This window comes from Nycticebus coucang, chromosome 24 (genome assembly GCF_027406575.1).
Source record: "Nycticebus coucang isolate mNycCou1 chromosome 24, mNycCou1.pri, whole genome shotgun sequence".
Taxonomy (NCBI): domain Eukaryota; kingdom Metazoa; phylum Chordata; class Mammalia; order Primates; family Lorisidae; genus Nycticebus; species Nycticebus coucang.
This window is the reverse complement of record NC_069803.1, coordinates 17367215-17384641: the sequence shown is the minus strand read 5'-3', so window position 1 is coordinate 17384641 and position 17427 is coordinate 17367215. Positions and strand designations below refer to the sequence as shown.

At 35.1% G+C, this 17427-nt stretch overlaps 1 protein-coding gene across 3 annotated transcripts in view; it reads right to left on the bottom strand.

The window, feature by feature from the left end:
* TUSC3 (tumor suppressor candidate 3) overlaps window positions 1–17427 on the bottom strand; it is a 162756-nt gene that overhangs the window by 21355 nt on the left and 123974 nt on the right. For all 3 annotated transcript variants that reach the window (XM_053578464.1, XM_053578463.1, XM_053578465.1), the window contains 2 exons: window positions 8586–8649; window positions 2539–2613 (listed from right to left, as the gene is read on the bottom strand). In XM_053578464.1, the coding sequence (XP_053434439.1) occupies window positions 2539–2613; window positions 8586–8649 (139 nt within the window). The remainder of the gene's footprint in view (window positions 1–2538; window positions 2614–8585; window positions 8650–17427) is intronic.

The following is a 17427-nucleotide window of genomic DNA, read 5'->3' as shown; positions in this document are numbered from 1 at the left end:
CCACGTATGACAGACACCAGGCCCTAGAAATAGCATTATTCACAACTTCGTTTACAACAACCTTACTAAACCTAGAACAAATCACATAATTATTTATACTTTCTCAATTTGGTATTTTATCAAATATGTCTTCCTTTTTTATCTCCTAATTTTGTTGAGTAAAAGACTCTTTTTATTCTCTTTGCTGCTTTTTAAGTAGCCTCACTAGGTTGTGTTCAATGGCAAATAGGGCTCACAATACGTGATCAAGTATTGATCTCGATTTGACGCAGGGGAACAGAATAATGCTGCTCAAGTACTTGTATATACGGAGGGAGAAGCAGTGAGGAAGTGAGGGTCAGTCGTTACTAGCGGAACCAGGGCAGCCCGTGGGAGATTACACACCTACGCGAGGAAACGTTGTGATACGACAGAACATGCTGACCTGAGCATTATTAATAATCCTAGGAGCTGTACCACATAGGAACAGAAATCACACCAGAATAATTCTAACATACACTTCCCAGGTCTCTCTCTCTCTCTCTCTCACACACATGAATAGATCATCTGGGGAGGGGGGGTGACAGCTGAAGTTATTGTGGAAACATCTACTGAGGAGGAAGCCGTAAGCAGGGATTTTATAAACTCAGTGCCACGGACATGGTATCAAAAATATTACTATGCATCTACCACTATCACTTACATTAATAAGATATATAATTAAGATCATGTCATCATACACGTGATTTATAAATCCCAAGAACATTACGTTCTTTCTTCCAAAACATACCATAAAATGATATTCAAGAACGTTAAGTAAACAAAATAGTGTGCTCGTTTCTTCTCTAGTTTCTTTACACTCATGTTAGATGGCATCACAGGAAACAGACGGGTATTTAAACCGCATCATTATAGCCAAAACATTTTCAATACTTGAGACTTCTAAGTATTCAGAAATCACTGTAATTCATTTACATACAGGTCACACTAGCTAAAAATCCCATAAAGAAAATAAGTCCTAGGTTTTTATTCCAAATAGCATTTTTCTTTTTCTTTTCTTTTTTTTTTTTTTTTTTTTTTTTGAGATTGTGTCTCACGATGTTGCCCAGGCCACAGTGCTGTGCTGTCAAACTGGCTCACAACCCTCAAACTTCTGGATTCAAGTGATCCTCCTGCTTCAGCCTCTGGAGTAGCTGGGACTGGCACCAACCATAATGCCTAATTAATTTTTATATTTTCAGCAGAGACAGGGTACTGTTCTTGCCCAGGCTGGTCTCAAACTTCTGAACTCAAGGATCTTCCTGCCTTGGCCTCTCAGAGTACTAGGATTACAGGCATGAGCAACTGCGAATATTTTAATAAACCATCAGTCTTTTTCAGATACTTATGGACCTCACAGGTAAACAAACTCTGGGTTTTAAAAAGAGTTCAGAAATGCAAAGTGTAGTAAAAAAAACTTTTAATTACAGGTTTCTGGAGGTTTGATCATATAGGACTTGATATTAATGTAGGTCTGTACCAGGAAACATTAACTCTAAGGCTGTCTGTCCTTTCCTAACCTATGTTCCGGGCAGAAAATTTTTCTGTGTATTCTTCTTTCTTTTGCTACCAAATTTGTTACTTTAAAAAAGGACATCCTCCACCCCCAACAATGCTCTAAAAGGAGTAATTTAATTAAAGGAAAGAATGTAATTAACTTGCCTAAAAACACAGTTACAGAACTTGATGGTGTTATTAATCTTGGTCGATCAAAAGAAAAGGTAAAGGTACTTGCAAATATAGTTTCAAGAGATGTGTTCCCTTTTTAAAATGTTGATAATAGAAAGTCTGGAAGAAATTGGAAAGTACTATGTGCCAGAGTGTAAAACCTATGCAGAAATTTCTTCATTTGAGCCAGGCTCGGAGTGCCGCACAGGGAACATATGATATGCCGATAAAAATCTCTGAAGATTCTGGGCGGCGCCTGTGGCTCAGCAAGTAGGGCGCCGGCCCCACATGCCGAGGGTGGCGGGTTCAAACCCAACCCCGGCCAAACTGCAACAAAAAAATAGCCGGGCGTTGTGGCGGGCGCCTGTAGTCCCAGCTACTCGGGAGGCTGAGGCAAGAGAATCGCGGAAGCCCAGGAGTTAGAGGTTGCTGTGAGCCGTGTCACGCCACGGCACTCTACCGAGGGCGGTACAGTGAGACTCTGTCTCTACAAAAAAAAAAAAATCTCTGAAGATTCTGTCCACAAGATTTTTCATCCCTCTCTGTCTGGTGGATACTATAATGATGACTATGGTTTCAGAAGAGATGGATCACAGCACCCCTGACAAGGAAATGACAGTTCTCCTTCCTATACATTTCCACAGATAATTGCCAAATCCCATTTTGGAAGAAATATATTTTCAAGTATGTGCACACACACATCCTAGAAATAGAAAAAAGTGAAAAAAAAAAAAAAAGCCCGTCAGAAAAATTCTGTAAAACTTTATGCTCAAGAAGGGCTTTTATAGATTTCCCATTTGATTGAATCTTGGTATTAAAACAAAAAACAGAAATACCAACATAGAGACTTACTCCGTCTTTTTCCAACATCTCCTTTGGAAGTTGCTGCTTCATTTAAAAGAACCATCCCCATGGTGATAGCAGCATCTGCAGTAGTTGTCAAGGTAACCATAGAAATAGATGCAAATAAAATCAATTTTTCTGGATCTGAACATAATGTTCCAGAATGGGTAAATTACAAATGCATGCACAGGTAAATACAACCGATTATATAATGTAAAATCACTGTTCTCTGTTCATGCTGAAAGATACTCCTTAATTTTAAAAAAATTGATAACCTAAAATTTTGCTTTATGAGATTGAGTCTGATTCTAAATGCTCTTAAATTCCAGGACTTTCACTGTGCATACAAATGATATGAACTCTCAAAACCAGTTATAATATTTCACATTTTACATAAAGATGTGCACGCCTTACAGTCATAGTAACACATTCCGTTGGCAATCACAGAAAATCAGAATGTATTCAGCATGACTTCTTTTTCCGATTTTCACTGTGTGTGTATGTGCATGTATGCAAAGCCTTTTTATTTCCTGACTACTAAATGTTTTATTTTATACATTCTTTTGTTGAGTTAAAGAAATCTTTATTTATTAAGGCTGGGTACTACACCACTTGGAAAATTCTTAGGTATCTCATAAGCATTATAAAGCAAGCAAATACACTATAAAATAATAACACATTTAGCAAAATCTCGAGCTAGTAAGTTAATCGACATTCTAAGAATGAGAAAACAAAATTTCTTCTGTGCTTAATGCCTTCTTGCAGTAAGACATGTTCACGCTGAAAGATGCCAAAAATTAAGACAATGATGGCTTTTTTACCTTTAGGAAAACATTCTTTGCCATTTGTGAAACATTTTTGACATGTTACTGTTAAGATTTTAGAACTCATCAATTCTGGAAATGTATTTATTATGCATTCTGCCCAAATAACTAATAGATTTTAAAATGAAGGGAAAAACAAAACAATTCTAAGGCAGAAATACCATAATTTTCTTAATTAATTTTTACAATCTCCTTACATTCTAATTTATAGTGCTATAAGTATACAAACGGCATCAATACCTTTCCTGTGCAGATGTTTCTAAATGCCTTTTACTCCTAACAGTGAAAACTCAAAAGATAATGTTGGGCTATGTCTTACACCAGTTAAGTGGAGGAGGTCAGGGAAAATTCTGCAAAGTAAATATTTCCACTTGAATAATGTCTATTTTCATAACCATTTTACCCAACTTCTGGATAATAAATGCCTGCCTTACTTAGGTATTTATGCTGACACTGACCTCTTTACACAAATGATTTTCCAACTATTTTTAGCACTGAAGCTCCTTCTGGGGTTAAAAAACAAAACAAAACAAAAAAACTTGGTTGGAAGATGAAGAGAAAAAGTTCCCACCAGCAATGCCGATGCAATGCCAATCCCCTTCACTGCACATACACTTATGTAACATGTGTCACTACTAAATTTTTAGAAATCCATGACATGCAGTTTAAAATCTACTGAAATTAGCTGGGCGTTGTGGCAGGCGCCTGTAGTCCCAGCTACTTGGGAGGCTGAGGCAAGAGAATTGCCTAAGCCCAGGAGTCTGAGGTTGCCGTGAGCAGTGACAGCACAGCACTCTACTGAGGGTGACAGCTTGAGACTCTGTCTCTAAATAAATAAATAAATAAATCCACTGAAATTAAGGTAATTACTTAAATGCTGGGCTTTAATCATAGAGCAATGGCCTGAATGACTGTTTGTAGTGCAGTATGACAGGAAGTGGGTTGACTTTAGGATCCATTACTCTCAAAGTGTTTTGCACAATCTACTCCAGTAAGAAGTTACCTGAGTCTATAGTTACTACTAGTAATAAAATGAAGGAAGAAATTAAAAAACCTGTATCACTAAAACTATATATAGGGAATTTCTACTGCTTAAACTCAGTTTTTTGAGCAGAGAGATCTGACTTTCTTATCTTGAAACCTTCCAAGCCTTTAGATAAGCTTAATTTCCTTAACCAATTATAAATCAAGCAATCTTTAAGCCTATTTATAACCTGTAAGACCCCACTTTGAAATGTCCCACCTTTTGGCAAAACCAAACCAAAACCAACCAAATGTGTGCCTTTCGTGTATTGATTTATAACTTTACAGGTAATTCCTGTCTCCCTGAAATGTAAAAAAAAAAAACCTAAGTGTAATCCAATCATGGCCACTTCACTTGCTCAAGGCTTCCTGGGCATGGCTCCAGGCCATGGCTTTGAACTTGGCTCAGAATAAACCTCTGTATATTACAATAGAACTTTCACAGTAGACCATTCCCCTACATTAAACACTTCCCTAAGTGACTGATCTTCATAGACGAGACATGACCACATGGATGTATCGGTATGGTCATCCTGGTTCCTCACGCTGACCAGCTTCGTATTCTGACCAGGTTTGTATACCTGGTATACCACCTTTGTATTCTGTTCAGTCAACTCACAGGGGGTCGCCTACATTTTACAGGGTTTGGGTTGTTTTCGGTTGCTATACCTTCGTTCAAACAGCAAGTATCTTATTCATGTTGCATAATGTTTGAAAAACACATAACTGAATGAAAAAATAGATGAAATAAAAATAAAGTTTTACTAGCAAAAATATAAGGCATTATATAAGTTATTATTAGATGGCTCATACAAATTCCATACTAAAATATCATAACGTTTCTTATTTGTTTTTCATATAGCTTTCTCTCCCAGACCACTTGGGATTCTTTTTTCCTTCTGAAGTAACTAGAAATAACTGAGGAAAGAAAACACCTGATAGGGGAAAAATTTTACTCTTAGTAAAAATTTTACTCTTAATAAATCTATAACTTATGATACCAAGTGACTCCATCTGTTTTCTCTTAGGTTTTTTTCAATAAACTTTGCATAGACTAATAGCAACTGAATCTAATAATCTGACTTAATAAATTAGGAGGAGAAAAACCAAAAGGCAGAAATTTTCCCTACATATAAACAAAAAGTAACCATCTGGTATTTACATTTTCTTGCACAAAGGAAAAAGTATACATACAAATTATAAAAAAATGTGATTACTTCAAAAGTATCAGTAGCCTGTCAAGTGAAAGTAAAATTAGAAATGATGGCAAAATGTCTTCTAAACTTTCACTGGCAATATTCAAAAGTTCACCATTTAAAAAGAACTTTTGTATTTCTTTTGTAACAGATATCTCCATAATAAAAACACAGAAGTAATGAAGCAACAAATAATTACTGTTAGCATAAAAAATGGGCTTTTAATTCTTCTATGTATTATTGCTAAAATCTATATGAAAAAAACTTCATACTGATTGTGAAATTCCTTTGTATCCTAGATCTCAGCTTGATATCAATGATCCCTAAAATGAAAACTTGGGAGAATTTGTGCCATACAATAAAATGATGATCTCAACACAGCTTTTCATCCTTTTGCTAGGTATGTCTGATAATGTTTTAACAAACTTGTCACTTCGAATAAACTATAATACTAAAATGCCACACTATAGATTAAAGGGGGGAAAAAAGAAACCACAATATATGAATAAATAAGATCTAAAAACTTACCTGGAATAAAGGCTTTGTGCTTCTTTGTTTCCTAAATACATTTAAATAATTAAAAAATAAGGTAGAAGTAGCTTTGCCCTTATTTTTTCTTTGACCTTATGTAAGGATGAAATATCCGTGTAAACACATTCACAAATATTTTATCACCTAAGGTTCTTCTGTTGAGCAGAAAGTATTAACCTCTTACTATATTAAAGCTGGCACGCAGAAACCCAGTATTTACCAAACAAGATCACAGAATTTAAGAATATTCAAATCTAGATATTTCCACCTCCAATCTGTAAGACAAACTAGAGCAAAAACATATTCATCATAATAGTTTCTTTTCTTTCTCTTTTTGAGACAGAGTCTCACTATGTCACCCTGGGTAGAGTGCCGTGACGTCACAGCTCACAGCAACCTCCAACCCTCGAGCTTAAGCGATTCTCTTGCTTCAGCCTCCTAAGTAGCTGGGACTATAGGCGCCTGCCACAATGCCCGGCTTTTTTATTTTTTATTTTTTGTAGTTATTATTGTTTAGCAGGCCGAGGCTGGGTTTGAATCCGCCAGCCCCACTGTATGTGGCCACCGGCACTCTAACCACTGAGACTCAGGTGCCAAGCCCATAATAGTTGCTTAAATTTGAAACCATAAAGCACTAGGTAAGTAAAAAAAAAAGTAAGCAAGGAATAAGCTGAGATATACACATTCCGTGTACACATCTAAACATGGGTAATTGTGGAACTAAAATGATCAAAATAACACACAGGAAGAAGATGGTCTATGTTGCTCAATGAGTTTTAGAAAAGACAGTTGTTTAGTTTTACCACAATATAAACTGGAGACTTACAGTCTCACTCTAATCAAACTTCACTTCCAAGGTTAAGCTTTCCCACAGTGTCTTTTTATTGTCTTGTAAATTACATGAACAGATGGCTTCAACAAGTTTTATTCTAGAAAAATTAAGTCATTTCAAAATGTACTCAGTGTAAATTTTAGAATTCTGATAAATAACACGGCTATGATTTTCTTCCTCATCTTTTGCACCTCTGTCAAGCACTGAACAATCAACCAGTAAACAAGTATTCATGCTGTGACCATCAGCGTTCTAAGTAAAAAAGACGGGAATATACAGGAGGGAATAAAGCAACTGGTCTTCAGTGACCATCAGATGCCTCTGTGTGTTAGCTCTTTTACGTCACACAGAAATGCCATGTACTTATTATCCTTAGTCCTGATTTTACAAGAGAGGAGTATGTGAGCTTACTGAGAGTTCTAAGAGCTTAAACACTCGCCGTTCCTTTCCCTCATCATGACTTAACACAATGCTCAGTACACACTGGTACCTGGTACAGTGCCCAGAACATCGTAAGTAAACAAAACACACTGCTTGAATAAACTGATGGTAGTGACTGAGTCTTTGCTGGTAGATTAAAAACATGCATTGTTATGACACAATCAAGTAATAAAATACAAAAACTTCAGTGCTGTTAAAAAGACAGCTTTTCCAACCAGATTAAAAGTAGTTAAGTTTAAGATGGCATGACAGACAGTGATCCACGAAATCAGATGCCACCGACCGTAACAAAGTTTTATATATGAAACTTTAGTTCCTTTACCACCAATAGACCATGGAAAACAAAACTGAATGCTAATCCTAGTTCCTCTCCTAACCAGAGGCAAGTCAATGAACCTTCGTGGGCTCTAGTTTTCCTTAATATAAAATACTGTTTGGGCCTAGATGACGGCTATGATATATAAAATACTGGAGAATTTGATCTACTTCATTTGAGAATTTTAATAAACAGAATAGTCATCAAGTTTCATAACTGATATTGTAAGTACACTTTAAATTCTCATGACTTAATATGTTCAAATAACACTATAAATTTAAACTTTGACCATTTCACAAGACTCACACAAACATCAAGTTCACCCCAAATAGAGTGGTTTCCCCAAACAGTAACTTTATTTCATTTTAAGGATATTCAGATTAGATGCTTAAACAATACCTCTTTATAATCCTACTATCTTCTTTACCCTTCTATCTTCAAATCATAAATTACATGTATGATCTGATACACAACCTTTAGTTCTGACTTGTTGCATATTTAAGGGAAGCAACACTAAGATGATTCTTTTTATATGTTGGTATTTATTATCATAAAGCACTTTTTTCCTCCCCATTAAGATGCTATAGGGGGAAAACTATATAAACTTCATTAACTTCAGAGCCAGAGGAAATCAATGCAGAATAAAAGCAACACATTCAAATTCAGTAGTAAATAAAAAAGAGAAACTCCCATCTGTTAATAATTCAGAGTAGCAACAAAATTATACTGTAACAGGAAAAATCAGCTTAGGAATTAAAAAATAATCATATAGTACAGCTTAAAATTTAATGTCTTTTAAAAGTCTTGACATTTACTGATAGGGAAAAAATGTCAATTTACAAACACGCAGCTTTGGTTTGCTCTTTTCAATTCACCAGTATTTTAAAGGATACTCAGTACCAGGATAATATGTGACTCTGCCACAAACTGGGCCTGGCTGCTCCCGTGAATGTAGCTCTGTAAAAGAAGACAGAGAAACAAAAATCATAATTAGAGAAAAAGATGTACTTGTTTTATATTTTTATTTCATGAAGATAAACAATGGAAAAATATAATTAAGTTGTTACGTATAATTCTTTTGAAAAATAATTATTAAATGGAAATACATGAAAATGTTCTTTGATATTACTGTAAACTACACATAGCAACTTAGTATCAAAAGCAAACTGTGTAACTTATTAAAGGATTGATCCAAACATACCCACATATACACTGAAATGATTCTTCCAGAATTACTATAAAAATGTACTTGATAACATAATGTACATATTAGTACAGATAATTTTTCACATTTTTCCTTGAAATAAGTCAAAAGTGATTAATCAAATGTCAAATCACTACTTTCCACATTACCAAAGTTTTTAAAATAAGGAGTTAGCTTTAGAAATGCATACATTAGATCATTAAATTTTCTTCCAAACATAAGCATCAGCACTGCTTTCACCCCATTGAAAAATGTACTTTTTTCTATACATAGGAAGAATTATAGACATAGTTGATACTAGCTAATTATTAAAAATCTGATACAGATCTACATTTAGAATATGCAGCTTCTAAACTGATTCCTACAGCATTTCTGCCATTCACCTCTCTTAGGAAAATTAGTTGCTATCAATTAGTTGCAGTTATTTTATTTTATTTCTTTATTTTTTATTGGTGGGGATTCACTGAGGGTATAAAGAACAAGGTCACACTGATTGCATTTGTTAGGTAAGTTCCTCTTTATAGTTGTGTCCCATCCCCAAGAGGCGTGTCACACCTTGTGACCGGCCCTTCCCTCTCTCTGCACCCCTTTTCCCCCATCCTCCACCATGTACGAGGTCATCAATTGTCCTCAAATCAGAATTGAGTACATAGGATTCTTGCTTCTTCATTTTGGGGATGCTTTACTAAGAAGAATGTGTTCCACCTCCATGCAGTTTAACACAAAAGATGTAAAGTCTCCATCTTTTTTAGTGGCTGCATAGTATTCCATGGTGTACATATACCACAGCTTGTTATTCCATTCCTGGGTTGGTGGGCATTTAGGCTGTTTCTACACTTTGGTGATTGTAAATTGAGCTGCGATAAACAGACTAGTGCAAATGTCCTTATGATAAAAGGATTTTGCTTCTTCTGGGTAGATGCCCAGTAATGGGACTGCAGAATCAAATGGGATATCTAATTTGAGTTCTTTGAGGATTCTTTATACTTCCTTCCAAAAAAGTTGTATTAGTTTGCAGTCCCACCAGCAATGTAAAAGTGTTCCCTTCTCTGCACATCCATACCAGCATCTGCAGTTACTTTAAATAAAAGTCCTTGTGTTGGTTTTCATTTATTTAAAAAAAAAAGAGAAAAATATGTAACACCTTACAATATAAATCAATTAAATCAATGTCTTCAACTTTTATACCACTTATGATGCATAATTGTATCAAATGAAAGGATCAAAGTGGTGCTCTGACATTTTCCTTGTTCAATGTTTTCCCTTTTTGACAATAAGTATGGCTGAAACCATGTGTATTTTAATAGAAAGAATATTTATCTAGAGTCACAGAATGATTCCTTCCTGGCCTTAATCCTGGACAAGTCACCAACTCTTTGATAAATTCAGTATTCTCTCATATATAAAATAAAAAACTAAGGTCTTTTTAAAAGTAAAAAGTCTTCTATGTTTTGTCATAAATCCTGTCTTGATTACTTCCAGGTAAAAGCTGTTCTTTACCTCCTGATCTAAGCTGTCTTTGTTTCCATCTCTCCTTTCTGAGGCATTTACAGCACAGCTGCTGCATTTGAAGGTGTTTTCAGGTACTGTCTTGAAGCACACCTTCAGGCAGATGGGCTAAAATACAGCTATTTCTGGGCCATTCACATTATAACATCTAAATAATCCCATCATATACAGTTTTTCATCTGACTCTATCCATTTAGATGTTCCTATAAGCAGACAAGTATAACTTGGAAAAATGGTAATCTAGCTACTAGTTAACCATAAGATTTTTTAACATTACTAATGGATACACAGTAAAATCAGGAAAAAAATGCAGCAAAACAAATACAAACATTATAAATTATGCTTGACATTGAGTCTTATTCGAAACTCAGATCAAAAGAACAACTAAAATTTTATTCAGGATAGTAACACATAATACCACCATGCCCAGTACAAATGATATTAACATTTATAGAACATTTTTTGTAAGACACTTAAAAGCTTTACATGTGGTATCTCGTTTAACTCTGCTAACCCTGCAAAAACCCAGTGGGTTTTTTTAGTCATTGTCCAAGTTTCCACATCTATGACTCGCCAGCTCTTAGATTTCATCTTTTTTTTTTTTTTTGAGACACAGTCTCATTATGTCGCCCTCACTAGAGTGCAGTGTTGTCACAGCTCACAGCAACATCAAACTCTTGTGCCCGCCACAATGCTCGGCTATTTTTTGGTTGCAGTTGTCATTGTTCTTTAGCAGGTCCTGGCCGGGCTAGAACCTACCAGCCTCAGTGTCCGTGGCCAGCGCCCTACTCATTGAGCTATAGGTGCCAAGCCAGCTCTGGGATTTCAGCTCTGCACTATTTGATTTTGGGTCCTGAGACATTACTTTGTGATTTGCTGGACGTTTGATTAGGGATTTATACATGTTATCCCAACAAATCTTTTATTTTTTCCATCCTACCTTCTTAATAGCCATATAATATGGTTATTACCTGTCATCTTCTAAATGAGAAAACTGAGACTTAGAGAAATTTAACCAACTTGCTCATTACACAACTAGTAATTGGAAAATTTGGACTGAAACCCTGGCCTGCTCATACATGCCCTTTCTGCTACCTAACAATTCACCAAAAGACAGGAAGAACATCACGTAAAACTAACTTTTATAAAAGCATTACTTGATAATCAGATAGTTAAATAAAGTAATTTAAAATCAATATTTATACAACCAAGTAAAATATGTGAGTATCACAGTGCAGGATAATGAGCCCAAGTTTACACAGCAACTTTAAGATAGTTTGCCTATATGAGAATCACAAATTTAGAGAAGAATTTTAGCCATCTTCTAGAGGATGGCTTCAAACCTTTTCTGTTTGTTTTGATAACACAATCTTCTCTGATCAAGCCTTTGCCAAGGTCATCAATTGACTTCTCCACTGCTAAATCCTATACCCAATCTTACTTGACTTGTTTTATCTGAAAATCTGGTGCTTCTGACCATTCCCTCTTTTTGGTAGTATTTTCTTTGTTTGGCCTCCAGGATGTCACTCTGGATTCTCCTAATTCATTGGCAAATCCCCCTGAGGCCATTCGGCTATTCCCTTTCTATCTCGCATCTTCCTAACATCTAAAGTCTGCAGTGTCTCAGAGATCCACAGCCTTAGGCCTCCTCTCACCCTTTCCAGAGGCTCTCATCCCGACTCATGGCGTTAAGTATAACATCAGTACTGATGGTTCTCATGGTTACATATAACCACATCTCCACTTGGCAGTCTAACGGTCTTCACAAACAGACTCCACTTGGAATCTGAAACTAAAACTTAAAACTCAATATGCCCCCTTTCTATCCCAGAATCTGCTTCTCTTTCATTCCCCCCATGTCCGGTAACAACAGCTTAATTTTCTTAGTTGTTTAGACCAAAATCTTGGACTCACCCTTATGTCTCAGACCTTGATTTTCCTTCATTCTTTTCCTTCTTCCTTCCATCACTCCCTCCCCACATCCAGGCATTCATAAACTGCTACTGGCCCTACTTTATAAAGTCATTCCAAACTCAGCCACTGGCCAGGAAGAACTGGCAGACAGGCCTGAAGAATAAGGCCTGAGACATTTCTGGTCCAAGTAGTCATCATCTCTTGCCTAGTTATTGCAAAAGCTTCCTTTATTCTCCCAGCCTTTTCTATACAGTCTATTTATCAGTCAGATTAATACTGTCAAAACTAATCAGATCCTATCATTACCTGGCTCAGAAGCCTTCAATGCTTTCTCAAGTGAGCAAAAAACAATCATCAAACCCTGCAATGCATTTCTACTTCCAGTCACAATACCAAGGAGCCTAATAATTTCCTCTAACTTACAGATACAATTAGGTTAAAAAAATTCACAGTTGATCCTTATAGAGTTCTCGTTTTTGTACAACCAATCTATAATACATGTGGCTTATTTTTTGTACACATAAGGTAGTAAAGAGGAAAAAGTCTTTGGAGACAGTCCTGAATCTGCCCTCTACTGCTGGATTAACCGAATATGTATCATTATCTCATCCTTAAAATAGGAATAGGGGATATTCCTCAAAATACTGTCCTAAAATTTGCTATGTTAATTATACAAAAGTGTAATTAGTCAAAAGTAGTCAAGCATAAATCATTTTATAGTTTGTATTCCCCCAAATTTCTATATTCTACATTTGATCTTAGCCAAAAGGATGAGAAGCAATTGTCTGTACCTTCTAAACAAATTTTCATTCATTAATTCATTTTATTTTTTGCAGGTGAATTCAGTATGTTGAACTCATATTTTAAAAAGATGATATTCAGGAGTCTGTACTAACATTTGATTTTTGTCCATCTTTTTTAGTCTTTAAGATTAGTATCAAGTCCAGACACTTCAAGAGAATTTAGGATTCAATAAACTTGAATTCATTTGCAAATTTTTTACTGAGCAATTAATATGTATCAGGCACCAACATATGCAATGAGAATCCAACAACAACAGGAAAAAAAAATCTATGTTCTCAAGCCGCTCACATGTGCAAAGCATACCAGCATGTTTTGTCTATGAACGGGCAACAAAGAGGTTGTGGGCACACAGCAAAGTCCTAAGAGCGAAGCTGCGACCAGTACTCCAGATGTCTAAAGGACCGACTTAGTCACATTTCATGTCTGGGGCCACCTACATCAATGACTTAATTAAGTAACATTAAATTAATGTTCACAATTTTAAAATGGTCTTAAAAATTTCTATTTAATGGATACATATATTTTCAAAATCTCTTGCAAAAAGAAACACTGAGTAATAAATTCTTTTATGGCTAAAGTGTGATATTTGTGGATTTGTTTCCCTCTCTGATGTCTTACTAAATCTAATGAGTAAGGAAAATATCAATAAAGATAATTTATTCCAAAATATATATTTAACTTTTATTTATAGGGGCAAAGTATCCGTAGATCAGATGAACAGTAAAGAAAATGTGTGTAGCCATTGATACTGGATATACATCAGTTTTTCCATAGAGACCAATGTTTTGACAAATGGTTAAGGTAAATGTCCAGTCTACTGAATACTTCATAGAGCATATGAACCAAAATGAAATGAAAAGAATTGTTCATAAAAAGCCGTTTATAAGAAAGTTAATTACCATGACCCAGGACTTTAAATTTAAAGTCTGATTTCATTTAGAAGAAAAATTAGGTGACTGAAGTATGCATAGCATATCAAAATAATATATAAATGACACTGTTTTCTTAATTTCAAGTAACATACTTGAAAATAAAATAGAGTACATTTTGTTTAATATTGCAGTTCTACACCTCTTATATAGCAGTATCAAGAATGAATGGAAACAAAATGGAAATTAAGCTAAATATACTGTATATCAGCAGATGAAATAAACCTCATTCCATTTAAGTTATTTTTGAATTCTTGGGAAAATGATACCAGTCAATACGTTCAGATTTTTCAGTATTATTTTAAAACTGTGTTGTTAGTGAATATTCCATAATGTTCTGCAAATAAGAACGGGCATTGTGAATGGATAGGCTATTACCTAAGAAGGCAGCTATTGTAATGAAAAGTAAACTTGAACTTGGGAATCTTGGTTTTGAATGCTAATAGGGTTAGCATTCAATTTAAGAAACTAGTTATTACTTGATTAGTTCAATAATTTGGCCCTTAGTTTCCTAATCTGTAAGACAATGAAATTGATCGTATAAAGGACAGAATGTGATGCAGTAGTTTGTAAAATGGATTTTAGTCAAATGTTTTTGTTACTATATCTATGCTACAAGTGAGAACACGAACAAGTTACTCTAATTCTCAAATTGTTAAGCTCTTTGATGAAAATAATAAAATGTGAGATGTGAATTAGATAATACATACAAAATACTTAGCATCCAACCTAAAACCCAATAAGTGAATAAATGTAATTTATCACAGTTATTACCATTAGTTATCTAATATTCAATTGAGTTTAAAAATTTTACTGCTAGTCATGTGACTCAAAGATGATAAAACTCACATCCATTGCTTTCTGCCTATGGTTCATCAAGTAACAGTAAACTATGTTGGGTTAAATTCTGCCAGTGAATAATTTGTGTGTGTGTGTATTTAACCTATTCAAGTTCCTTATGTACCAAGCTGATATAAAAATTATCAATCTTGAAAGCAAAAGATATAAACAACCAGTCTGTTTGATGAACCCCAACAAAGATTGCATTAGTTAAATAAGTGCTGAAACAAAAGTAAATATTGACATAAGCAAAGTGCAGAAAGTTGTTTATATGTGTGTGTATGTATATGAAAGTAGTTCTTTGGAAGACAATTACACGTAGTGCTCAAATTAATTGTTATGCTCTCTTACTCAATGATAAAACGCATGCTGGCATCTCTTTGCTCTGGCACACATTCCTTATTAGAAAGCAATAAAATTTAAAGTGTGCTTAAATTAATCCCAAGACTTTAAGAGATTCTAAATTTTGATCATTTTTTTAAAATGTAATTTATTTTAATAAAGAACCATTTATATAACATAAAGTAAAGAAAACTTTATTTTAAAATGTAATTTATTTTAATAAAGAACCATTTATATAACATAAAATGAAGAAAACTGAGATTTGACATTGCTGGATGATATCCAAATGACAATTTTGCTAGGTTCAGGTCAAATCCACAAAAATACTTTGGTCCCTTTTTTCATTTTTAAATGCATGTTTGCAAAATGAACAAAGAGCTTGTCGACAGCCTGATGAGACACTTCTGTGATTATCCCCCACTAACAACGTGAATTCCCTCTCCAATCTTTTCATCTAGTTTTACTCAAATTAGTATGAGATGAAATATAAATTTTTTCTGTTCATTTTCTTTTCCTCTCCTTGAACACATCACAACAAAGTACCAGTGTGAACCCTTCTTCAGGATTTTTAAGTCTGTTTCAGTCCTTTATTCACTGCCTCTTACTACAAAGGCAATGGACACTTGAAATCTAAAAATATCTTTTAAATGATAATCTTGACTGGGTAGCATGATTTTGCATTTTCTGTGAATTGTTGCAATAGCAAAAACAGGAAAGATGATGATTTACTATTAACATAAAATAGAACATAGGATAAAAATCTTGCATTTTCTTTGCAAGAAGTCAAAAGGGCCCCTCTACTGCTTTTAAATTAACCGCAGTTGAAATTCTTCTTGGCTATTTAAGAACATCCAGTAGGAGAGCCATAGCTTTGCTAAGCAAAGCCTTTATAAAATGACAGATCTGCTTTTCAGTGTGTGATTGAATCAATTATTTTTACCGTGTGTCTTCATCTGCTTTGACTGACACAACAAATACCATAAATCAGGTAGATTAAATAACAGCAATTATTTCCTCGCGTTCTGGAGACTGAAATTCCAAGATCCAGGTACTAGCAGGACAGGCATCTGGTGAAGGCACTCCCCTTGGGCGGAAGATGATGGGCTTACGTGACCTGGTTCTGAGGTCCCAGAGAGGGGAGCGTATGTGTGTCTCTCTTCCTGTACTACTTACAAAGCCATCGGTCCTATCAGATTAGGTTTACAACCACACTTAACCTTACTACCTCCTAAAGACCCTCCCTCCAAATACAGTGACATTGTAGGTTAAGGCATCAACATGTGATTTTGGGGGTAACAGTTCAGTTCATACCACCAAATAAGAAATTCTAAAGTAAGAATTTCAACATGTATCAGTTAGTGGGAATGCAGCAATGACGCGCTAGACCCAAGTCTTTGTGTGCTGAGATGCTCAGAATCCAGAAACAAAATAACATTTCTCTATCATTTCCTATTCAGCTTATTTCTCAGAATACTAATGTCTAGACAAGGCCATTTAGAAATGTTAAGACAGAACAGACTCTCTTACTTAGTGTTAACATTAATATAAATACTTAAATGTAACCTATGAACTTTTCCTGGTATCATACTATAATTCTGGAACCAATTAAATGGGTTTTTAATAAAAACAAACAATGAAAAAAATGTAAGAGAAGGAATGAAGGAGGGAAAGAAGGGAGAGAGGGCAGATAGGAAAGAGGAGAGGGAAGGAGGGGAAAAGGAAAGACGGAAGGAAAGCAAGCGGGGAGGGAAGGGACCACCTTGGGTCGCCACTGTCACCGCATAAAATCGGCTGAAATCCCATTACAGCAGTCCAGTAAAACTCTCCTCTATTTCCTGACACTTGCGTATTTCTAGTCCTGTCCTTGGGGGTATTCTTTTTATTCACAAAGCTGCATCAACTTCTCTGATGCAGCATTAGTTCTTACTAGGCTCTATAAACCAAATGGAAGATTTGATATACAGAATGCCTAGGCTAAGTATTTCTGGATTTGCCTAAAATAAGAGATACAAATAGGTATTATCTACATTTAGGTGATAAAGAATGTGACTGTATTCAGTTTTTCCAGAGGCTACACACATGCCGTGCTTAAAATTCCTAAGTACTTCATTAAATATTTGACTTAAGAAATTATTATAACAGAGACATGAAATAAAAGTCTTCCTGGAAACAGTGATAAGCCTCGATTACTTG